Source organism: Tachypleus tridentatus, chromosome 2 (genome assembly GCF_004210375.1).
Source record: "Tachypleus tridentatus isolate NWPU-2018 chromosome 2, ASM421037v1, whole genome shotgun sequence".
NCBI classification, from domain to species: Eukaryota; Metazoa; Arthropoda; class Merostomata; order Xiphosura; family Limulidae; genus Tachypleus; species Tachypleus tridentatus.
In genome coordinates, this window is record NC_134826.1 from 106219964 (window position 1) to 106246097 (window position 26134).

The following is a 26134-nucleotide window of genomic DNA, read 5'->3' on the forward strand; positions in this document are numbered from 1 at the left end:
TTTAGTAAAGGTCTGTTTTATAAATGTTTTTAATTTAGTGCAATGTAAAGCTGTTATTGACTTATTTTAAAAAAAATAGTAGATACATGCAATAAATAAACTTTTTTATGAGAGACCCAATTGTAATAAAACTTTGTTAGTAATTTCCTCTTATGATGTTAAAACATCATGCCAAGTTTCAATTAAATTGGACTTAAACTGTTGAAGAAGTTTTGAAAACAGATGGACTTAGCACCTTATGTATATAAATATAAAAGTCAAACTCACATTCCAGGCCTGTTATCTCATTGCATCTTTTAAAAAGATGTCAGTAATTCTTTAATATCTGCTGTTGGATTATTTTTAACCATTACAAAGAGCAGATTGTTTGTTACAAATTTTGTCAGGGGACTAGTTCATGTAGTTTCTCATATTTTGATATTTGGGTCAGTTTCATTTTTTGTTAAATTGTTTTTATGCCTCAAGTAGAAAGGTAATTTTTTTAATCTATTTATTGTGTAGTTAGAAAAGCAAGCTAAATTATGGTTGTTTTAGGATATGTTATTGCTTTATATATATCTTGTGCTCAAAAATATATATTTAAAAACTTCAGTTACTTCAGTTAGTTGAACAAGTGAAGATTAACTATGGATTGCTTATTGTTTTTGATGGAAGAATTACTGCACTAGTATCTATTAAATATAGCAATAAAAGCATAATTTTGCAGAAAATAGATGTGAAAAGCTTAACAGTTTAAACTTTAAAGATAAGAACTGCATAAAATAAAGGAAATTGTGAGTCAAATAAAAAAGCATTGTTCATTGTTTTTCATATTTTTCAATTTTTTTATTTCACTGTGAGCTGGTCATGATTGATTATTTTGCTACGGTTTCTGTTTGGTAAACAAAATAATAGATAAAATATAAAGTTTTATCCTCCTCCCCCCAAAAAACTTGTTAAATTAGGAGTTTCTAGAGGTTTTGCAAATGAAATATGAAAACAGTAAGTTTAAATTTTTTTTGTGTGAAAATCACCTTACTCTCAAGCTTTTCAGTCAAACTGACTTAGTAAATTTAGTGAAAATACTATTAAAAATTTGAATTATTTTGTATATGACAGCTCTTCATGTTTACTAACTGTTTGTCAAATTTCATGAACATAGACTTAGTAAATTTAGAATTATAGTAGATGTAAATGAATGATTCCTGAGGTTACTGTCTTATGTGAGCCAATGAGAACTGATATAAACATTGACTATATGTAAATATTAATGCATTTTTTTCTATATGACAAAAAATGGTCCTTTGTGTTTTTAGCTACAGATTGATCCTAATTATCATTGTGGTGTGTGTCATGCTTTTATCCTGAATTCAGGGTGCTAACCCTTCACTATGAAGCATATCACATACTGTATAACTATAACTATGAAATATATGTTGATGAAATAAGGATAATTATACATTGAAATAAGAACTGAAAAGTTATATATTTGAATTAAATGCCTGATATTTGAATGTGTTTTAACAACTTGAAATTTGAAAACAAATTGCTTGGGCTTCCAAATATTTCAGATACTTTTTAACATTAAAAGGGGTCTAAACTGTTGTTCCTGAGCCAGACCATTAGAAAAGAAAACCTTTAGCTTAACTTGAATTTGATTTTCTTCTGTAGCCTTTGGATATTAAGTCTCTAGTGAAACTCAATTTCCATAAAAATTCTGAAGGGAAGTATCATTGCCCAGTTTTGTACAAGGTATTCAATCAAAACAGTCACATTGTAGCCATCAAGCCAACAGGAAATGTCTTCTCTTATGAGGTAAGCAATAGTTTTTGTATTTGTTACTTGCCACTGCACACTAAGAGTGCCATAAGTTGTCAGGACAATTTTTTTTTTTTTTTTTTACTTTACTATGTGATGAGATGTAAAGTTTGTAAAATTATTTCAGTTTCAAAAATATTTTCTTTCAATAAAATTGGTAAAGAAATATGAACAAAACTTTGATAAGTTTATCATAACATTACTAGTATCTTATTCTTATGTTTTGTTTGTCTTTGAATTTATCATAATGTTACTATTATCATAGCCCTAATTCTTTGTTGATTATCTTATCATAATGCTATTTTCTTACCCCTATTTCTTTCTTACCATAACATTACCATCTTCTTAACAGATCTGGGCATTTAATATCATTTACTAATTGATTAACCAGTGAGCTCATTCATAGGTTACATTCAATTAATTGATTTGTACACTATGCTTCCTATAATCCATACAAAGAAAAAATGGAAAAGAAAAATTGTATGTGCTACTGTCTCAATTGTTTCTGAAAGATATATGAACATTTTCTACTTTCCAGATAAATTGTTGATGTTCATTAAATACTGTCACAGGATTAATCCTTATTTATTTTTCATATATACAGTAATCCCACACTGATATTCTGTAAATCATATATATTGATGATTAAATAATAAAATACCATATTGGCCTGATTATAAGGAGATGTTTCTTGAATAATAATTAGGCTGTAAAATTCATTGTTGCCTTATAATTGTGACTGATGACTGTCACCTTCCCCCATACTCTAGCCTGTCACATTCCTCAATGTCCAGAAGGCATTTGTGTATGGCACATATGCCAGATGTTCACTCAAAGTCTTTGCTAATTTTTGGAACTAATCCACCTTCAGGCTGTTCAATTATAGTATTGATTTTGCTAATGCATTACTGCTTTGACTGTACTTGTTTTAAATTTTGTAATAATTGTTGTCTTTGAGTCTTATTTTAGTGATTGACCCTTGTGCAAGAATGAGTGACCACACTGAAAGACAGGGAACAAGAAAGTATCAAATTGAAAAGGTTTATGATGAAGTTATGATGCAAATGTTAAAATTATGGAGATGTGTAAGGCAGAATAAATGAACAATTGTACTGCTACTAGAAAGTGTGAAGTAACTGAAAATAATATGGAGGAAACAAAAAACTGAATTTCTTAATGCACATTCCACAAGAAGGACATTTCACAGACCTAAAAAAAAAAAAAAAAAAGGAGATTGTGACAGTTCCTTTCTTTCCTGTTGTTTCTGAAAATTGGGTTGTCTTATATTGAAGGTCACCCTATAATCAAGCCAGTACAGTATGTTTTACTTTCATGATAAGGGTAATAATGTTTTTATTTAAGACATACCAGGGTTACAGTTACAAATTATTAAGTTGCCAGACTAATATTTATACAAAAGTATGGGGTGAATTTCTTTAAAATTTCATGAAGGAATTGTAAGCCTGTGCATATATCATATGACTTACTTAACAAAAAATAATAAAAAAAATATATATATGTATGTATATGTATATTTTTATATTGCAACTTGCTCTGAAAATGGCATTGCATTGTTAAAATCTGTAGTCAACTTTTTATTGGTTACATATTGACCTTAATTAAAATTTTTTAACATTGTTCACAAGTTCTAAGAAATAATGCTTACCATGGTGAGTCTGTCACAAAAGTAAAGTATTTAAATGAAGATTCAAGCATCAACAAAGTACCTTTATTAGGCCCTAATTAATCTCCATTTAGATGGCTTCCTTCTTTTTATATATTCCATTATCTAAGCAAATTACTTGTACGTGATGATGACAAAATCTTCTCCATCAATCTCCATTTATGTGACTTCCTTCTGTTTATACATTCCTTTATGTAAGCAAATTACTTATACCTGGTAAGGATAAAATCTTCTCGAAACAATGTACATTTGTTACTGTGTTAAATTTTTAACGTTTTCTTTGTTACCCATACAAGCTGTCTATAAACTGTAGGAGTTTATCTACCTTATCTCAAGTTATCCGAGTCCCCTTATTGAGGACAGTTTTGTAGCGTTCAGACAGACATAATTTAACACACACATAGTTTCATAATTCACAAGGAAAGTAATGTTTACAGAAACTACATATATACACTCTATTAATATGTGATAGTTTAATTCTATTCAGTCATATTTAAACTTTTTATAGTAGTTTTCAAAGTTGCCTTGTATTAGTAAATTATTAAACTGCCTGATGCAGCACCATAGAAAGGTTTACAACCAAGAACTGTGCAAAAACTAAGGGAAACACTTGAAAATCGAGAAATGGATAATACATTTTCCAAATGGAGAGTGTACAAAATTAAATAATGGTTCTTAATTTCTGAAACAGTTAGGTGGAATGGGTGATGTTTCAACCACATTGGATCCCTCTCCTAAGTCTGCACCTGGATATACAACATCAAACAAAATAGTTAATCATTTCTGAAAAATGTAAGGGTTTGCTAACCTTGACCCCTCTGCTAAAATGTTGTCTGCGTATACAACATTAAAGTATGCATTTAGTAATTTCTGGAACAAAAACCTCTTTATACAATATCAAAGAATACAGTTATGCAATAATGAACATAACACACTATAAAAAAAAAGTAGGCAAATTCACACCTTATTTAATACTTAAGTAGCCAGAGAATTGGCAGTGGATGTTACAAGCTAGTTATTTCTCTTTAGCCAACAGTTACAAATTGGTTATTGTGGCAGATAGCCTCAATAGTTTTGTAATAACTAGAACAGGAATAATAAATTTAGTGGCAATAGGAATCATTACCAATTGTTTTACTGCAAATAGAACTGAATCAAAGTTGCTAGATCTTTCAGAGTGGATGTGGATTAAATATTCTAATGGGTCTGGATCATAGCTGTTAGATATTCTAGTTTGAATTTGGATTTTAGCTGTTAGATCTTTTAAAAAAGAATGGATCTGTAAAACATTTAGTAGGGAGAAATGTGGCTGGAAATAGTTTTACTTTATCAGAGAGTTCTTTAGCTAGATGACTATTTAAATAACATCTGATGTTTATTAACCATATTTTCCATAAAACTTGGTAAGATTTGTATTTATTTTTAGAATAAGACAGTATAATATGTAATTATCTAGAAAGAAATTTTCTTGCTCATGAAAGTAAATACCATGCTTAGTTCCACATTAAATAAACCAGTGCTTGACTTAGTTACCAAAATACATCAGTTTTTATGTTTCAGGCTTTAGAAGAACTAAATATTAAAACCAAGAACTTTAAGGATTTGTTGACAGATGAAACATTTCAAAGAAAGGATATCATTACCTTGCAGGTAAAGCTTTCTTTGTTACAATATAAACTGTGTAAAAATAATAGTTGGTATGGCAGGGAAGAAATGATTTTGGATAGTGGTAGTTATCTTTATGATTTGATTCTTTCAGGAGTGGTTGTCTAAGTATTAGATTGCTTTGCAAGAATTATGTAGCAAGTGACAAGACTTATAAAAAATTTCTGTTAGCTCATAAGCTACATACTTTAGAATACAGAGCTCGTGAGCTTGCTCATGCCATGTGTGCAGTGTTATTAGACTTACCCAAGTACAAATATGCATACTGGATAACTGTATGCATGGAGTATTGATATATTAGTTTCTAATCTTTTAGCTGTGGTGTCTACAGTTATGCCAAAACAATTTGTTTTATGTTTGGCTAAATATGATTGTGCATAAACTGTGATGTTTCTGTTGCATGTTTTTAAGGCCTATAACTTTTAATTAAAGTTAGATTATTTGTTTTTGTTACTCTCTACCAGAACTTATAATTGTAGATTTATAAAGATGTAATAGTAAGTCCATTTGACAACATCTTTCAAAATAAAGTTGCTTATCATTGTATCATATTTTATTTTGAAGTTAGCTGCACAAATAATAGACTATAACATCCATTACAGTGGGAAAATTTTAAACCAGGAGAAAGACAAAGCTATATTTTTTTCATATTCACCTTACTTTTTATAACTTTAAAATGACAAATGACAGTTTATTTGAATGTTTAATACATAAACCCAAGTTAAAAGTAATGGACTGTTACAAACTTTCAGTCATAGGTTGCTACATGGCTGTATGATAGGGAAAATGGGCTTCTCACCAAGCTGTTCTTTTGTGCATTTGCTTGCTGTATGGTTAATTGTGGTAATTCTGGTAGTGGCATAGAAGCAGATTTTTAAACTTGTGTCTATTTACACCTTTATATACACATTTGTGAGTGTATTAATTATAGTGCATTTTTTTGTATATTGATATGCTAAATGTTTTCTATTAATAAGAAACTAAGCTGCAGTATAAATAATTACAGGTTTAACCATAAAAACTTGTATATTTATTCATTTCTTGAGAAGTTAAAACTGTAAAATACTGGCACAATTTTATATAACATATTTCTCAGATGAATCAGAGTTGATATAAGTTGGTTACTATAGTTTAGTTTAGAAGATCATTAACTAGAAATTACAAGTTTTGTTGAACAAGTATGACAACAAGAGAAATGTTACATCAAGTAAAAAGAAATCTCATTTAATATTAATAAAACTAATGTACTTTATTTATGTATATAAAAAGTGTAAACAAAAAAGCAGCTTGGTGTTTATGATATAGGTTTATCAAGAGGCACGGAATCCTTGAAACTTGAATGACATTTTAGCACTCTTTTTGTTTACCTTCATTGGGTAAAGTGCATTTTATATTTTGGTTGTGGAAATGATTGACTTAAGTCTTGAAAGTTGTCTTATTGACAGATGAACATGGATTTATGACTATGTCTTAATCAGAGAAGCTGAAAAATGGTTGGTATTTAATACTAAATCCTTGATAAATATTATATTTCCATTTGGTATATAAAGCGATTCTCTTATTTTTATCATTTTCTTGTTTTCTGCTTTGTCAGTGAGTTTTCAGTTTTTCACATAATGAGGTAATCAGCAATAATGTATAAAGGATACAAGAATAGGGAACTTCATAGATAATTTCTCTGCAAACATCTTAACTTTGAAATGCTTACTCAGATATTTATACACTGGAGGAACTAGCTAAGATTATGTCAATATAAAAATGCAGTCTGACTAATGAAGACTAAATAGTCCTCATAGAAAAACATATGGTTGCTGCTGATTACCTAATTAACTGAAAAAATTGGAAGCCCATTGATAAGTCAAAAACTGGAAAATCATAAGAAGCAAAAATCCAATAATTAATGAAGACTTACAATTAAATACAAACAATCTGTTTGCTTCTTTGGTTAGTAATTCTATAAAGCCCTGTCATATGACAGTGCTCAGTAACCAATCAACTGACCCTCAGTAGTCAAGTCATTCCTGTTCACAACTATAAATACCATTAAGAAACAAACATGTTTTATCTGTTGAAAGTAAATGCAGTAGTGCCAAAAGACTAATAATTGCCAATAAAATTCTCTAAAGAAATCACTATTTATATTAAGCATTATATTTTACTAACAGACAGTCACATTGTCTTGTGTATACAATTTTTTTTCTCCAAAGGACCCTTCCAATTTAGAGAAGTTTAATTTTTCAAACTTCTACCACCTAAAGAAAAACCTGAAAATTATTGATGAAGGTGAGTAAATAAAAACTTCATAAAATGGAGTTTTGCTCTTTATATTGGAAATATCACATAATAATACTGAGAATAGTAGAGGTAGTAACCTAAAGCTATATTTCTAGATGCATGGCTCTAGTTAATAATCTCTAAAGTTATGTTTCCAGATGTACAACATCATTAAACAATATCAAATAATTTCTAAATGTATGATTCTAATTAGTAATCTGTAACCTGAGTTATGAATCTAAAATTCTAGTTAATAATTTAATGTTGTTTCTAGATCTGATTTCACTTAGTAAAATAAAAATATTTTTTAGTTAATATCCTAAAGCTGAGTTTATAAATTTACAACTGCAATTAGTAACATAAAGCTGTATTTATTATATATATATAGTGTATCAGTGTGTTACTCCAGTTTGTAACTTGAAGTTGTGTTTGTAGGTGTACATATCTTCATTTAGTAACTTGAAGTTATGTTTACAGGGAACTACAAATTATGTGACCCCAAGAGATATTATAAAGTTGAAACTGTACTTCAACTGTGTGTGTATTTATCATGCCAACAGATAAATATTTAATTATTTAAAAACATTCTTGAGGCCACAACCTAAGAATGGCCATGTAGAAATCTTGTTCTGTGGTTCATTTTGAGATATAAGCCTGTATCCTTGTTGCATAATAATAATAGTGGGACTTCTGAAGTATTTTTACCTGTTCTTGTAAGGGTATTTGAAACAGTTTTTTTCTGTGTTCAGTGACAACTTAAATCAAGGTCACATAGATAACTTGTAAAATTTGTAACTAAGTTAACAAGTTCATAAGAATAATTTCTTTGCCAATAGTCTGCTTTTCTCAGTCTTAATCTCTTGGGAAATTATACCAAACTTGTCATTTTAGTTTACATATTATATATTTTAAAACACTTTCTTGTGACAAGATAATTTTAGCTTGGAAGTTTTGCATCTGATGTGAAATTACAATATCATTTTGACAGAGGAAGAAAAAGCCAAGGCCAGTGGGACATACACTTTGAAAGCCATTGGTTCAACAGCTAAGAACATTCTAGATGAACTAAATAAGGAGTACAAACCTCCAGTAAGTTCCTGTCTACTTTGATTATGATGAACTCCTCTTAATTATTAAATAATACATTGAAACTCTTGTTATATCTATAAAACCAATACATTGTAGTTTCAAGCTGTATTTATTCTGTTCATTTTATACTCAGTATGCATTTATTAGTTGAATTTCTTTTGCGGTTTATCAGTTTTTTTTTTTTTTTCATTTATTCTCCACGTAGTTTCACAGAATTTAAAATGAAAAATTAATTTAAAGACCAGTTATATATTGGTGTTTGCTGTTTTTTTAAATGGTTAACTTTTTTGTGTATTTGCAGGAAAAAAAAGAAAAAGCAAAGATTGTATCTGATAAGTTTAATGCAGCACATTTTTCTACTGGTGCTGTTGCTGCTGGTTTTACTTCCACAGTGTGTGAACCAACTACCAAGCTTGAATCTGGTGGGTTTGTTTAGATGGTCCATGTTTTACATGGTTTTGGTTTTGCTTCCACAACTTTTGAATTGGTTATACAACATAAATCTGATGGCTTTGTTTAGATATTTTATGTTTTACATGGTTTTGGTTCCACAACTTTAGGACCCAACTACACATGAATTTGGTGAGTTTAGTCAAATAGTTTGTTTTATACAGTCTTGATTTCACCCATTGGTAAAAGAAGTAGCCCAAAAGTTGGTGATGGGTGGTGTTGGCTACATGCTAAATGCTAAATAAGGATAACTAATGTAGATATCTCTTTCTTAGTTTTGTGAAAAATAAAAACAAACCAAATCTTGATTTTACTTCCACAGTTTTAGAACCAACTATATGGCATTGAGTTTAGTCATATAGCTTGTTTTACATGATAAGATTTCCATGCATAACATCAAATGCTTGTATATGTTTTTTTTGGGTTTTGTTTGTTGAACATATTTTCCTTTCAATGAACATTCTTTGTTGTATCATAACTTGGTTATATTTGTTGTACTTTCAAATGTCAAATGTATTATAAAATAGTTTCATAATTTCTAACTTTGTATTAATTCCTTATTCTTGGAGTTCTTCATTAGGCTGGTGTGTAGTTGTTCAACTCAAATCTTATTTTTGGTACTTTGGTAAAAGGAATTATTCAAATAAACTAAGTGTAGTTACTTAACTCGTACCTTATTCTAGCATTCTTTTAAAAGTTATTCTTGAAATAGACTTGTACTTATAATCATAGCTTTTTTTCACAACTATTGTAAAATCTAGAATTGGCAAACTACATGTATAGTAACAGTGTTTTCGAAAATTATGTCTTATCAGAATTTTATGATTTACTTTGTTGTTAACATTATATTTTTAGTTCTCTCCCTGCTGGTAAAATATGTAAAAACAGCAGAAAATCTTCATTTTTAATAAAATGTTTTTATAATATCTCACTGTTTATTATCTTTTTAAAAGCAATTTTCATAATTTCTGTCAAATGGAAGAGAAAGGATTAAAAGGATTTAATGGATTAAAAGAATTGACATTTCTGTCATTTTCTTTTGTTTATATTTTATGAAATCTTGTTTCATATATTTATAAAGTTGAGAAAATTATGATTTAAAAACAATGTTTTTTTTTTTTTGTAAGCATCAGTTAACTTTATCATAATAACGTGAAATTGGACAAGATAACCACTGTACATCAGTGTGGGTGTTAACTATAATTACTTGTTTTGTGTGAGCAGTAATAGAATATAATGTTCACACTGGATCATTTAAAATGCAGGAGGAAGAAAAAAGCCATTAATATTGAGGATGGATGTGTACTGTAGTTGTAAAACAATCCTGGATAAAAACCCTCTAAGAAAAGATTGTAATTTGTATCATCTCCTGAACAATATTTAACTTACTGATTTATTTTGCTAAGTTCATATTTCTACTTCAGCCATTCTTGAAGATGATGTTGTCCGGTACACCAGAGTAAAGAAGAAAGGGTATGTGCAACTATTGACCAACTGTGGCCCCTTGAACCTAGAGTTGCATTGTGATCTTACACCAAAAACCTGTGAAAACTTCATCAAGTTGTGCCAGAACAACTATTATAATGACACCATTTTTCACCGCTCAATTCGTAACTTTATGGTAAGCTACACATTTTTATCTTGAAATTCTATAGAACCGTGTTTCATAATCATCTGGCCAGGGCTTGGGATTTTGCAAACACAAAAAAAACTGTATATTTGCAACTTAGGGTTCTGCAACAGTTTGGGATTGAATAAGTTTGTACCTGATTATCAGAAAGATTGAGAAATGTTATACTAGAAAACTAGTTGTGCCCATGTATATTAACCTCTATTTTTTCTCATACAATTGAGCATATATATATACAAGTCCCTGGAGAAATGTTTGTGAAATGTAATTTTTTTCACTCCTAAAATTCTACCTCATCAAATTATTTAGGTCAACTACTGTTTAGTTTTTACATAACTTCAAGTCTTAAATTTTTTGGTACTACTTTTTTAGCTAATTGTTGATACTTTCAGAACCTCAATTCCCACTCTATAATTTGGTGGCATTGCCAGGAAGACATTTAACTTGAACTGCTGTCAAATGTAATTTATTAACTTAATTTTTTTTTTTCTGTTATTCTTTCAGATCCAAGGAGGTGACCCAACAGGTACTGGAAAAGGTGGGAAGTCAATTTGGGGGCAATCTTTCAAGGATGAATTCAGACCTAATCTCTCTCACCAGGGGCGTGGGATACTCAGCATGGCTAATTCTGGAAAAGATACTAACAAATCACAGTTGTAAGTGACTTTCATTTATTAGTTTGTTCAAAGATATCTTTCATAAATTAATAGATATTACGTGTATTTTACTATTATTATTTTTTTTAATTTGACAAGATAAGTTTTCTATTACTTGAGATTAGAAAAATTGCATTCTCTAGAATATGTTTAGAAATATTGAATTTAAGAATAGTCAATACAAAATTAAAAATCTTCTAGATTACAATCCAGCTATTGATGAGATTTGGGTGATTTTCATGACGTGTTAGTAAAAATAAGAAAATTGTAAACAGACTACTATTAATATTTTTTTAAATTGTAAAACATGAATTTTGGAAGGTGGACTTTGATGTCTTTACTATAACTATTCATTTACAGTTATTTTCGTAATAGCCACGAAAATGTTTTGAGTTTCCATTATTTAACAAATTTAGATTTAACTTAAGATAAAATGATATTTTTACAGCTTCATCACATTTCGTTCCTGTCAACATTTAGATGGAAAGCACACTATCTTTGGAAGGTAAGTTTATTTAACATTATCATATTTTACTAACAATCACATTGTCTTTTATATACAAAGCTAAATGAAATGCTTGAAACTTTGATTTTTGAATTCTGCCTGGGGAAATTAAAAGTTTACCAATTGTATATCTTAAAATAAAATAAAAAAAAAAAAAATGCTGAGCTAAATTTTACCAGTGTTCTTTCTTTTTCTCAAGGGTTGTGGGTGGTCTTGATACACTAAATAACATCGAAAGAATTGAAACAGATGACAAGGATAAGCCTATTGTAAGCCTCTTTTCTTTTTAGATTGAGTTTTTGGACTTTAAACTAAGCAATAGCTTTAAACTTTTCTAAGGAGATAAGATTTACTTATTTATTAGTAGTTGTTGAGTGTTTAAGCATCAAATATATGATTGGTAACATACTTACAATAATCTAATATTAAGTATAGCACACTAAACATGTTTTCTTGACAGTGAGGAGCTAATAAACACTGATTTTTGTTAGATTTATGTGTACTTGTGAAAGTTGTTTGAAGTTCAACAAACCAGAAATCTCGAATCTGTGTTTATGTTACTCTCAGAATTCAAGGTTTTGCATCCAAGACACTTTACATAATACTTTGTTTTACACACACACACACACACACACCTAGCATAAAATATTTCATAAAGTTGAACTAGCCACTAAAGAAAATCAGAATTGTCAACAGAGTAAGTAGCAAAATACTGATGTTTGCATGTTTTGTTATTAAGCTATATTAAACTTCAATATTAATTTTTATAACATTATTACTTAAATGTGTAATATCTGAATATATACAATTACTGTGCTAGCCTAGTTTATAATTTTAGGAAAAATCTCGTGAGATGAGAATGATGGTATCATAGTGATGAATCAGTGTATTATAATTATTTCAACTTGTTCTGTTATATATTTGCTTACTGATTATAGGTGTCACTGTATTGCAAGTTACAGCTTTTACAGCAAAAACTTGTAATTTTAAAAGAGGTGTAGCTTTTCATTCACTGGCACAACCATTTTTAAGTTTACAAGTTTTAATAGTTGAAAAAAATATTTAAGTTAACATTTAGCAACCTAACAATGTATATAAGTTTTAGGAATAATAGTGGTTACTTATGGACATAAGTTCACATGAATTGACAGGTTATTTGTGAATAAACAGATAGACAAACAAAATAAATAAATGTGGAATGTTATGCAAAATATTTGTATATGATTAGGAACATCTGGGGAAATAAAGGTCAAATACATACATATATATATTGGGTATTTGTTTGATTTGTTACTAAGGCTTTTTCTGATTTTTCTTCTATGAATATTAGGTTGATGTTTAAGTACTGTGACATTCTGTTTAAAAAACAAACAAACTTTGTATGTTCATACACTTAACCTTATCTTTACCTATGTAAGACTGTTAAATGAATTTCTTGTGTTTAATTTTCATTCTGAATCTGGGCATTATGTTGTATATATGTGTTAGCCTTTTCCAAGTTTCTCAAACATGTACACTAATTAAAATTTTTAAATTTTTTAAGTGTTTCATGTCTATTTTTTCAAATTCATTAATAGTTTCCACAACTACTTTAGTATAAAATTGGTATATGTTTTCAAACCATTGAGTTAAGTGTGTAACTTCACCACCTGTGTTTTCTGTGGTGCATATATTGTATGCTAAACTTAGAAGCTTTTTAGTATCTAGCTTCTAGTGGATTACATGACTACAAAAGTAGTTTATGTATTTTCTACTGTTTTGTTTTGTTTTCCATGAATGGTAGTGGAGATGTCTTGAGAGGTTCTTGTAAAACATGTACCAAATAGTTATTTCCATTTTAAATTGTGTTTTTGTATAGGTTTTTTGCATGTTGAAAAGTTTTTTGTTCATCTTGACAAGTAAATCCACAAAAAACATCATTTATGTAGCCATAGGAAATGGTAAGGCCTGTCTATTTTGTCATGGCATGTATAGGTACAACTTGCTTCTCCTAATTCAATGCATTATATTGTGTTTATGCAGTATTTATAGTTAAGTGTAACAACATTCAATCTCGAAGATTTACATTTTCTGAGGAGTTATCCCTCAGATCATCCCCTCCAAAATTGCTCCCTAAGGCAATGACCTACATATTTAAGCCAAAATGCAGGCTTTGTAAGGAAGTGACTATAGCATGTTTTTCTATGTGATGCAAGAAAAGAGTGGTCAAAGTGCCTGATAATGGATTTATCATTGGAAGTGTACTTAGCTGAAGTATGAATCTCTGTACTGAAAGAAAATAAATGCTGTTAACTGTAAGTTCAGTTAGGTGCATTTTGTGTTATGTTTATTTTCTTTTTTAGAGTCTTGTGAACTAAATTCTAATTTCTGCTCTGAGTTGTACTGTGTCATGACAGGCAGTTTGGGGGAATATGTTTGCAACATCAGAGTTAGACATAATGACATTAATGTATGAAGATTTTGGGAAGATAAGGTTAAAAAATCCAGTTAAAGTATTTACGAAAGTTCTAGTTTGAGGAGTTATGAGAATGCAAAATTTAGTGTAATGCTTGGTTTTTAAGAACTTTCAGTAAACCATAGATTTTTGATATTCTTTTGATGGTTTGTGTGCAAAAAATCGTAAAGTTTGAAAATATTTTTTTCGTAACATTTTGAATATTTTGCTCAGTTGTTTGTTGTATGTTAAGGTAAGGTCAGTATTTCATTTCTTGAATTTAAAAATATAATTTATTTACCTTTAAGGAATCATATTGTTAGGTTGGTAAAATCCCGATATAGTTTTCTTTATCAGCTCTTTGGATGACAAAATCTTCATTCTTTCTAAAATGTTTTGGGATTTTTCTTTCTGCTAATGGTCAGATTTTGTTTCTTTTTATCTGCTTTTGGGAAGGAAATTGCTCATTAAAATGGTCTTGTGTTTTGGAAGGTTGAATATTTCTCATGATTCTTTGTTGTACTAAGATGAACTATGTGTGGATTATTCTGGTAATCTTTGACTTAGGATTAGTTGCTGTTCATTGTATTTGTAATTTGATATCATTATTTCTTTCCTGCAGAGGTCTTAAGTGCTGTTGAGAGGAATAACAGCATAGTTAAGACCTTTATTTAGGGCTGTGGTTTACTGAGTTAAATTTGCAAGGTTGATCATATTGTTCTTTGTACCATCTTGTTTCTTTAGAATGTGCTGATAGGCAAAGTTTTTCTAGTTTTCTGTCAATTTCTTTTGATAGTTAATCCTTTAAAGTATGTTCTTTTCTATATTAATGGTGAAAGTAAGTTATAGTTGAAACATGCAAGGTTGCTATGGACGAATGTCAGTTCTCTGTGTTTCCTTTATAGTCTGTTTTAAGTTTTATTTGTGCTTTTTATATGGTAATGTTGATTTCTTTTGTATGTTGAACAGAATGCTCAGTTTTAATGTTAGAAGTTTGGTTTCAACTTTTTTCCATTTTTTTAAACAAGTTGAATATAAAACCATGTTATTCAGTTTCAGTTGTATTTTGTAATGAAATAAATCTTTTCTTTCCTATCTTGCCATAGCAAAGACAAATTCTTTCAGTGTGAATTAACTGATTTTGTAGAATTCATGATGTGGAAAGTATATTATAACTTTGGTTGAAGGAGATTAAATGTGTACATAATTTCTCTCTTCTTTACAGATTTGAAACTATTTACAATTTTAGTGCTTTATTCAAGGTGGGCCTTCTTGGAAGTGAGAAATTAGGTTAGATCTATAAATGTAGTGATCTAAGGCTAAATGGATGTTAGGCACAAAAACATAAAATTATACAAACATAAAACAATTAAAACCCTACGACTTTTCAAAAGTCCTCAGATTGTATGGTTTTTATCATTTCATATTAAGAGTTTTGAACCAACATGTGTTTCTGACAACATGAAATTCTGAAACAAAAACTCAGTTGCTGCTATAGTTTGAACTAATAGTTTCATTGTGAGTTTGCTTACTGATTATAAGTATTTTATTATGAGTTACATCTTCTACAGTGAGAGGGAATACGATCATTCTAAAGTACTCGAGTTTTAGTGGTAAAGAAGTCTTTAGTACTTGAATCATTATTCCCCAATCTCACAATATATTTAAATTTTTAGAATAAATGTGGTTACTTATGCATGTGTATATTAATCCATCTGAATTGACACCATTTATGGGTGAATAGAAAACACAAAGTAAATAAATATGAAAATGTGGAACATGTTATACAAAATACTTACATAAGATACCAGGAATATCTGGAGAAATAACAATCAGACATACAAGAGGTGCTTCTGGGTATTGGTTATAATTATGAGGCTGTTTGATTTTATTAGTATAAAGGTTTTAACTATGCAGTAACTCCTCCCACCATCTCAGAGAGAGATTTAAAATCTAGCTCTGAAGACTTTTGCAGGAAAGGAATAATGGAATCAAGTTGCAAATCCAATTAACAGCAACCAGTCATAAGCCCAAGACCACAAGAAGAATCCCCATCTAATTCATTACAGGACAGTGAAAAATTACTGGAAATATTTAACATTTCAAAGAATAATAACTTGATGAGAAAATTTTCCTATTAAACCAAAAGCAGTTATATTAAAAAAATCTTCAAAAATACTAAACAGAAAGAAAAGGCTTAAAACATCTTAGAAACCATGTCATCCAAAGAGCCAATAAAGGAAACTATCACAATTTTAATAACCAAATCATAATGGTAAATAAATGATACATATAAATTTACTTAATCAAATATTGACCTTAACTTACCATACAAGAAAAAATTGAGCAAACTACTCAAAATATTAACACTTTACACACAGATCACTGGTTAAAAGCCATATCATTGTTTGTTGACTTGTGTTCAAAATTTTATTGAACTATTATTTTATGAATTTATGTCAGTATGTTTAGTATCAAATTGTAGGTTATAATGCAAATTTTAGAATTATACATTATTTAAATTCTTATTGTAAAAGCAGCTATTAAAAACAACACACCTAAACAATAATTTTTGTGTATTATATGGTATATTGAATGCAGCACTAATTCAAATTAGATACTTGTGATGTCCAATTACAAAGTCAGTAGTTTCAGATAAATTAGGAACTCAAATTATTGATACTGACAAGATAGAATATAAAGTAATAACCTCCTATCTTTATTTTCTGAGATATCACTCATGTACTGAATCAAATATTATAGCCCCACCCACATTTTTCCATTTTTGGAAACACTTCCTCATATACAATTACTTTTGTCTGTGACAAATGAATAACCAATTAAAAGCTTAATATGTCCCCCTAGTGGCTTTCTCAGCCATTGTCAAGTATTATGACATCAGTATGTTCTTTCTATACAAGACTTCAAGTAGACAAGTTGAGTATTTAGTCTGCTTGAAATTGTAGTGGAATTCTGTAGTATCAGTATAGTAATTTGTTATTTTTTGGTTATTTCAAGTATATTTATAAAACCTATAAAAACTTATTTCACTTCACATTCTCCATGTAAAAAAATTTTATAGGGCTTTTCAACCTACAGCAACAAGTGCAAAGTTCGTAACCAGAAGATATAATTGTTTGCTATATTTCTTTATTTACTGTTCCGTGTTTTAAAAAAATATGTAAGAATTTTATTGTAAATACTAATAATATATATATGTATATAATGTATTATAACTGAAATATGACTGTATTTTGTATCTCAAGACAGCTGGTGTAGGAATTATAACTTTTATTAAAGTAAAGTAGAGAATAACATTACGACCTCCTTAGGTTATCTTCAAGTTAACAAAGAGAGAGTTTGCACATGTCTTAGGTACAAGAGTATAAACGTTTATGAGAGTGTAGGTAGTGTTACAGTTAGATGTTAGGTTATTAATTAATATAGGTATAAAGGCATTCCTTTATTTTGGTTTTAATTGTTGTATAAGTAAGGCTTCTTTAATTTTGCATTTGTTTATATTTATTTCCTTACTTAGTATCTGGGTATTTTCTATCATTACGTTGTGTTTATTTGATTTGTAGTGTTCAAAAATATGTGAAGATGTTTTTTATGTTCTTTGAATCTGGTTTCCATTTTTCTACTTGTTTCTCCAATATAGAAGTCAAGGTGGTTGTTGCATTGTATTTTATAAATTATGTTGGTGTTGAATTTCTCAGTGTAGTTTTTACATAGTATGGACTTAAGTTTTGTACCTGGTGTTTACTGGAATGTTGTGTTTTTTTGTTACAAGTTTATTCCAGTCTCCAACATGTTTACACTCTGGTCCCTAAGGTATGTTCCCAGCAATGGTCAGTTGCAAACTCTCTGTTAACCTGAAGATGACCTAAGAAGGTTGAAACATTGTTCTCTATTTTATTTCAATAAAAGTTTTAATTCCCATACCAGCTGTCTTGAGATGCATTTTTACTTCAAGTGGGTTTCTCGTCATCATGAATGACTATATTTTATAAAATACTAGTCCACTAAAGCCCAGACAAGACAGGTCAGTTTTATATTATTGGATATGATGATCTGAGTGCACATGTACTGCATCATTTTATTTTCTGTGATGTTAGACAGGCATGACTAAAAGGTCAACATAATAAAAAATAAATGTAAAAAACCTTTATAATAAAAAATCCTTATAATCTTCAGGTAATTATCAAATATTTAAAAAAACTATTTTTTTATCTGTTATTTTATCTGTTATGTGAAATTTTAAAATTTTTTGATGCATAAAAGTACTTTTAATCTTAAAATAAAAATCATTTTTCATGTTGGACAGGCAACATGAGAAAAATATGACTTTAAAAAAATTTATATTCTGTGTAAGAAAATCCTGTAATGTTTACTGATAACCTGCCAATTTTTGTGAACACACAATTACTAATTTAAAAGTTATAGCATGAAAACTATAACAAGCACAAAATGTTTGAGATCAGTCCTACAGACTGGTTCTGTGCTGAAACATTTACAAAATATATCATTTTTATACTTTATAATTTTTGCATACAAACCAACAAAGAACACTAAAAATACAAACAAGATAAAATAATCTCACACCAATTTATGTCTTCTTGTAACTCTTCAAAATACAATCTTAGTAGATATTTTAACTGGATTTTTGAACTTTGTTTTCAAAATAAGAACCCAATTAAACACACTTCACATCATTTAGACAATAGCATCATTATGTCTAGCTTTTATCTTGTAAATTTATTTCTCCAAACTCCTGCAGAAATTATTTCCCAAGACTTTAAACAGAGAATCATCATATAAACAAGATTACTTAACTGAACTATTACAAATAGCAACGTTTATTTGCTCTCAATACAGAAATGCATCTTTGCATCATTTACATAGACTTGCTAAGGGAAATTTATTATTAGGCACTTTAGCCACCCTTTTCTTGCATCACATAAAGCATCATGCCATATTAGCCTATAATTTGGTTTTGATAAGTAGGTGACTTTTTTTTTGCAGCCTTATTTGTCAAGGTGAGCTAACAAAATTCCTTCAGTATATAAACAACTTGCATAAAAACATACAATTCACAGTTTACAAAAACGACTTATTAATTTTTGAAATGTTAACATCATACAAATTCCTCAAGGCTTCCATATTAATATTAATGGAAAAAACATACACAGCAGAAATTACATAAACTGATTTCCTAATCATGTAATCCACCAAAAAATAGCTACTCTGAAATTTAGTATACACTGTGTACCACAGAAAACACAGATGAAGAAGTTACACATTTCAATGTTTTGGTAACAGAAACTATTACTAGCTTTAAACAATACAGTCAAGAGAAGTTTAACACAAACTCAAAAACTTTCCATAAAACAAAAGAAACCTAATGATTTGCTTTATCCCATGTATAGAAGATATCATATCTCCATCAGAAATTTGGAAAAGGTGAGCACGTAAAATAAACATTTTTAAAAAATTATATTATTAACCCACATCACCAGGAAGCACTTGCAACACAAAGCATAACAGTTGCCCAACCTTTTACATTGCTGAAACAGAACATAACCTGAAAATAAGATTTAAAGAACAAAAACTCCTTCATAAGTCCATGAATAGGATGTCATAATACTAAAGCTTGAATCACTGAAGACTTGTTAATAAAATCAAACAATCTTCCCCTCAGTGTGGATTTCTGTACATAGTGAGGGGACCTCCTAGAGAAGGTTCTATTCTTTCAGTTTACCTCCTAGGATCTAAATATCTACACACATGTTTACCATGAGTGGTGACTAGTGAAGGGGAGGAGAGGATCCTGATTGTTGAGGGGTCCAACTCTAACATACCATTTTGGCCTTGAATTCCTGTAGACAGACAGCCTTGATGTGTCCTCCCCAGTCAATCAGCTGGTCCACTTGGGCTAGAATCAGCCAAGTACCAGTGTTGGACGTTTTCAATTAACGGGTGTTGTGGACATCGTATCTGATGCTGGTATTTAGGTACAGTGCTCACGAAACACTGGCATTGCTGCAGTGTCCTTGTTTGGCATAATAGTGGGTTCTCTCATAGGGCTCTTTGGTGGATGGAGTCAGTGGGCACAGAAATATTCTTTTTTATTATAGATTCCCTGAATAAAAATCAAAATAAAATAGTAAAAAAAAACAGTCCATAGGTAAATGACCACATCTTGAAGATTCTGAGCAGCAATCTTCAACCTCTTCAACACCTGTACCTCATTTTCAACCCCCTCTCACCCACCCAGTGTGGGTAACTTTGTGGGCTCTGTCATGGTTTTTGTGGTTTGGAGGTTGTGCACTGCTGAACTGTATGCCTTTTCTCTTGCCGTGGATGACATTGAAGCTACACAGTACTATAATTGTATGATTCATAATGAATCGGTTCTCTACTGGCCCTGGAATTGCTTCATATTAGTTCTCACCCTGTTCTTGTCAATATTCAAAGCTGACTGGCCCATTTCTCATTAACATCTACTTCTATCCGGTTCTTCTGGATACCAGGCCATGTTGGTATTCACGGGAACAAGTTTGCTGACACTGCAGATAAGTCTGTCTGCTCTTGTGCTATCACTGCTGTGCCTGTTCTGTAGGTATGTGGACTATGGTCCGGTATTCAAGGCTCAGCCCCATGCCAGTTGGCAGTCAACGTAAGCGAGCAATGTGAAAGTAAGCTTTTCCAGATAAAACCCTCTATTGCACTTTGGTCATCTTGTTTCTGTAAGGATCGGAAAGAAAAAATTGTCTTAACTAGACTACAGTTTTTAACTCATCTTTTTCTTTTATCTGGGGCTAATGCACCAATATGTGGTCTGTGTGACACTCAGGTCACAGTAGTCCACATTTTAATGTCCTGCCATCCTTATGACTCTCAACAACAGCACCATTTTAGACATGTTTTGTCCCAAGATTTACCCATGATGCTGGACAGTGTCATTGGTGATAGTGACACTGTCCACCAAACAAATGTTTTTAGTTTTTTAAGGGCCATTTACTGTTTTATCGATATTTATTTTTTTAATTAAAATTGGACATTGTTTTGTTTTAATGTGATTCCTTTTTACAAATTATAATAATTTTACTTTACTTTCAAATTTTTTTTTATTAGTTGTTTGACACAAGTAGTCTAGTTGCTTTGCACCATAAAATGCCAACCAATCAAACAATCTCATGCTTAATAAATACCCAGGTACATGTCTGTTTATTTCTCCAAACATTCCTAATCTTACGGAAATATTTTGCATAACATATTCACATTTATTCACTATTTTTTGCTGTACACATTTAAGTAACCATTATCATTACTAAAATCTAAATATATTGTTAGATTGTTTACTGTTGATTTTACTGGTAAAACTTGTACTTAAGAATGATTTCACCTGTGATTAAAAAACGTTTTTCTTACTGTAAAGAAATAATAATTACAAGTTTCATGAAATAGAGTATTCCTGGTTCAACTACTAATATATATCTGGTACATTACTTACTGTGTTAATTTTTTTTAGTTGTATCTATGTAGGTAGCTTCATTTTACCATAAGTAACTCAGGATTCTGATAAAGTGAATCAAAACAGTGGATAAATGTAAGACTTCATTTTTTTGTTTTATTTTTATAACAAAGGAAGACATCAAGATTCTGAAGACTACTGTCTTTGTTAACCCTTATGAAGAAGTTGATGAACAGGTAAGAGGCAGTCAGAAGTTTACTGTTGCACTATTGTAGTGGTATACAATATAGTTGGTCCATTATTAAAGTTTGCTGACTGATTATTCTTGCATTAGATGGCTAAAAACATCAGGTTTTGATAACATGTTGTGCTTAACATAAAAATAATGACAATATTTAATTTACTGGATAGTTTATTATTCTCATGCAATTAACCTAGTTAATTGCTAAATTCTAGTGACTAATATCTTTCTTTTTAACATGTCTACAAAAACCTTTCCAGATGTGTTACATTAATTTTGAAAAACAATTCAAACCAATAACACATTGAATTGTAAATTGAATGATCATAGTTAGCTAAGGAAAGAGCAGAAGAATATGAGAAAAAAGAGGAAGAGAAAAAATCCATGGCTTTAAATAAACAAACAACTGAAGAGAAAAGTATCAAATTGAAGGTTTTCAGAAAAGGTGTTGGGAAGTACTTAGATTTAGAAAATAGGCAAGTATAAAATATTACCATCTGCTAGAATACTTCTAATTATTTTTATACTAAAGTTTAATTTTGAAATTTTATGCTACACCTGTAATTACTGATATTTTATCTTTTGTTAACTGTGCCCAGAATCTAGTTGTAAATATAGGAAACCATCGATTCAAAGTAGATGCTTAGCCTTTAGGGGGGGGGGGGAGAAAAAATTACTTTTGATTTTCCCTTTCATTGCTTTGAGGAATAGGACCAACATTCCTTCATACAGTCTCTTGCACAACCAAAAAGATTTTCTAACAGTTTTCTTTTTCTCTGCATCACTCTTTTTATTATTTCTGCAAAATAAATTAATTAAATGCAGAATTTTTAGGAAACCTTTAAATTACTTTTGATTTTCCCTTTCATTGCTTTGAGGAATAGGACCAACATTCATTCATACAGTCTCTTGCACAACCAAAAAGATTTTCTAACAGCTTTCTTTCTCTCTGCATCACTCTTTTTATTATTTCTGCAAAATAAATTAATTAAATGCAGAATTTTTAGGAAACCTTTAAAAGTGCACAATAAACATAAACATAAAAATTACTTTTGATTTTCCCTTTCATTGCTTTGAGGAATAGGACCAACATTCCTTCATACAGTCTCTTGCACAACCAAAAAGATTTTCTAACAGCTTTCTTTCTCTCGGCATCACTCTTTTTATTATTTTTGCAAAATAAATTAATTTAATGCAGAATTTTTAGGAAACCTTTAAAAGTGCACAATAAACATAAACGCATTGATTTGTCAAAACAACTCAAAGCCGATGGTTATCCTTAAATTCCCAAACCTGTGGAGAATTTAGAATGTGTGGTATTTTTCCCCTGGCTATTGAATGTTTTGAAGCAGAGAGAAAGGGTAGTCAGAAATGTTTGGAATAAATCAGCAAAACTGTATTTTTGTAATAAGTTTTGGCTGTGCATCTTCAATTAAACATTAATCTTGAGAGTTACAGTATTGAGATTTAGTAACTTAAAGGTTTAAAGCACTTAAATTACCCTATATTTTGGTATTGACTAGTCTTTCTAAAGACTTCTTCCATGCCAAGTTAAAGTTTAACTCCCACTCACCCACTCAAGTCATTTTAAGATTGATAGGTTAAAAATAATTAAAGATTTACACAGTTAGAAATAAAAGGCTTATAAAGTAACTACATACATAGCCAGTTTGTTGTTGTTTTTTCACAACCCTAATGTTAAAAAGCAAAACACAATTTCTGTTATAATATTATAAACAGGGAGATAGTTCACCAAATACTTGTTTTTATAATCCTTTTTGAAATATCAGAAAGTTAGATTTTTTAGATATACACGTTATTATCACAAAAGGTTATTGAAAATTTCACCTTATTTTAAAAATGTAGATTGAACAGTATATAATTCAATGGTTTGAATTTCACAGCAAAGAAACAGATGTGCCTACTCCATCACTAAAGAAGAAAAAGAAAGCTGTGACTGAAGGCTTTGGGGATTTTAGCTCATGGTGATCAATGTATAGCCAAATATCTGTTAACAAAGATAATTCTAACATAATTATAGTTGAAGCCTCAAGAAATATGAATACTTCTTGATCATAAGATTCTACATCAGCTGTTGTGATCTTTATATTCACTTCATGTTATTCCTAAGGACAGTGGTTAGTCTTCGAATTTCAATGCAATAATCAGGGGTTTGATTACCCTTGTTGGACAGAGCAGATAGCCAGATGTAGCCTTACTATAAGAAAACTAAGCTTACTGACTTGTAGTTGCATAGGAAAGAAAGTGCTGACAAAGAACTAAACATATGGTATTATGGAAGTTTAAGAAACAAAATTGGGTCAATGGCAATACAAGATGCTTTTTTTCAACCATTACATCAAAAGTAGTACAGTCTTTAGAAAGTAATCATTTTTCTTAGTTTTATTTCAGTTACAATGATCCTTTGTTACTCAAATTAAATTATGTATTAGACATGTCTAAAATCCACTTTTCTATATGAAGATTGTTTCTCAATGCTCCTACCACACACTATACTTTTAGCTGTAGTTCATAAAATCCTTTGCCAGGGAAATGTCATCATTAGTGTCACCAGGAGATTAAATCTGAACTGTAATAATATGACTTAGAGACAACAAAACACCCAAATATACAGATATAATATTGTTATCTTCTTTGTTCAGAGAAATTAAGGTATTTTCGTTTGATATGCTGTCACTAATTTAATTTTTAATAATTTTTATAATGCCAGTGTACTTAAAGTAGCTATCCATAGAGGAGGCGTTATAGAACCATTGGAAATTTGAAACAACATGCAACAGTTTGGTGTTTCAAATCTCTCCAAAGAAGCTATGTCCATTCAAGCAGTCTCACATTGAACTTTTTAATAAAATCCTAATGTAACCAGATGTAGAAATAAACTCAATTAGCATGCTATAACAGTTGTGGAATCCTTTGTTCTCATTTTCTAAGAACATATGTGTAACCCAGTAAATTGAGAAAAATTGTGAATTTTATTGTTGTTCCTTAGAAACTAGATAAAAATGCAGCCTCTTCAAGCAAACATCATCAGACCTCCTTTTTAGCACTCACTTTATTTATTGAAAGGTGTACCCCAAAACAATGACATTTTCCTTAACAATAGTGTCCATGTTACTAGCTACTGCTTATTGAAACATGTAGATTTGACTGATAGTTGACATTGTATCCTCTCACACTTACAGCTATTACTTGAGTGCCAAGGTTTCTTCCTTTGCCCATATAAGCATTGTTCTGATTTTTTGCTCCAGTCTTTTTTACCTTATTTAATTGCCCTTGGTGATATTTGTCTTATGACACTCCCCACCTATGTCAATGTGGACTGGTACTGTATATAAAACACCTCATTCAGATAATGTTATAACTTTTACAAGACTGAATCCATCCAAGTCTCTAAAACCAGCTCTAATGAGGAGGAAAGACAGGAAAATAGGAGAAGAGGTAAATATTATTGGAAATATATATTCAGGTTAGGAAAATGTTAACTCCCAATACATACATTTATACCTCCTCTCCAACTTTTAGCAAGAATCCCAAGTTGAGTAGCTGAAGGACATTGTCCATACAGAAAATACTTACATAGGTCATGGGTGTGTCAATACAAGATTGGCACCTTAGTGGGGGAACTGCACTACATTCAGAACAGGTATGCTCTTCACTCTTAACTGAATTTTTGGATTGTGGGTGGAATTGTATACAAGAAGTCATCACAGTAGGCCAGCTCCAACCAAATAGCTGGGGTTATACTACTCTGGTTTCTAATTAAAGTGTATTAGTCCCTATATTACACATTAGTGGCCAGAGTCATTGGACCACAATGTTATGTCTGTGCATATCTGCAGCCATAGAGTGATGCATTCTGAGCCACTGGAATCATGAAAAGAAGGTAAGCAACACCAAAGTGGACAAAGTTTCTCCACCTGAAGAAGTCCAAAAGGCAACACCCCAGGTTCAGAATGATGGGATCATGTATACCTTACTCAACCAAAGAAAATAGAACTCATACTGTCTGGAATTTTGAACATTCATCTCGTAATTACAGGGAGGACATAAAACAAATATGCTCAATTAAAAATCCAGGATGGGACCACTCTGTGTTCAGAATTATGAAGAGATAGTGAATGCTTTTCCAAGAACAATGTACTGAATCAAACAGAAGGGCCATGCACATCCAAACAAGCTAGCATGGAGTCAAATCTAAATCAGTATTACAA

The 26134-nt window shown here is 30.3% G+C and overlaps 1 protein-coding gene across 5 annotated transcripts in view; it reads left to right on the forward strand.

Annotated features, from left to right (window-relative positions):
* The window catches only part of LOC143244779 (RING-type E3 ubiquitin-protein ligase PPIL2), a 58603-nt gene extending 33785 nt beyond the window's left edge, over positions 1 to 24818 (forward strand). For 4 of the 5 annotated variants that reach the window (XM_076490084.1, XM_076490085.1, XM_076490086.1 and 1 more), the window contains 12 exons: positions 1651 to 1794; positions 5042 to 5131; positions 7354 to 7429; positions 8409 to 8509; positions 8811 to 8931; positions 10384 to 10580; positions 11094 to 11245; positions 11694 to 11750; positions 11950 to 12019; positions 21835 to 21897; positions 22233 to 22378; positions 23807 to 24818. In XM_076490084.1, coding sequence (XP_076346199.1) covers positions 1651 to 1794; positions 5042 to 5131; positions 7354 to 7429; positions 8409 to 8509; positions 8811 to 8931; positions 10384 to 10580; positions 11094 to 11245; positions 11694 to 11750; positions 11950 to 12019; positions 21835 to 21897; positions 22233 to 22378; positions 23807 to 23891 — 1302 coding nt within the window. In that variant the 3' untranslated portion in view covers positions 23892 to 24818. The remainder of the gene's footprint in view (positions 1 to 1650; positions 1795 to 5041; positions 5132 to 7353; positions 7430 to 8408; positions 8510 to 8810; positions 8932 to 10383; positions 10581 to 11093; positions 11246 to 11693; positions 11751 to 11949; positions 12020 to 21834; positions 21898 to 22232; positions 22379 to 23806) is intronic. The other variant, XR_013025317.1, reaches the window with a different exon arrangement.
* Positions 24819 to 26134: the final 1316 nt, after the last annotated feature.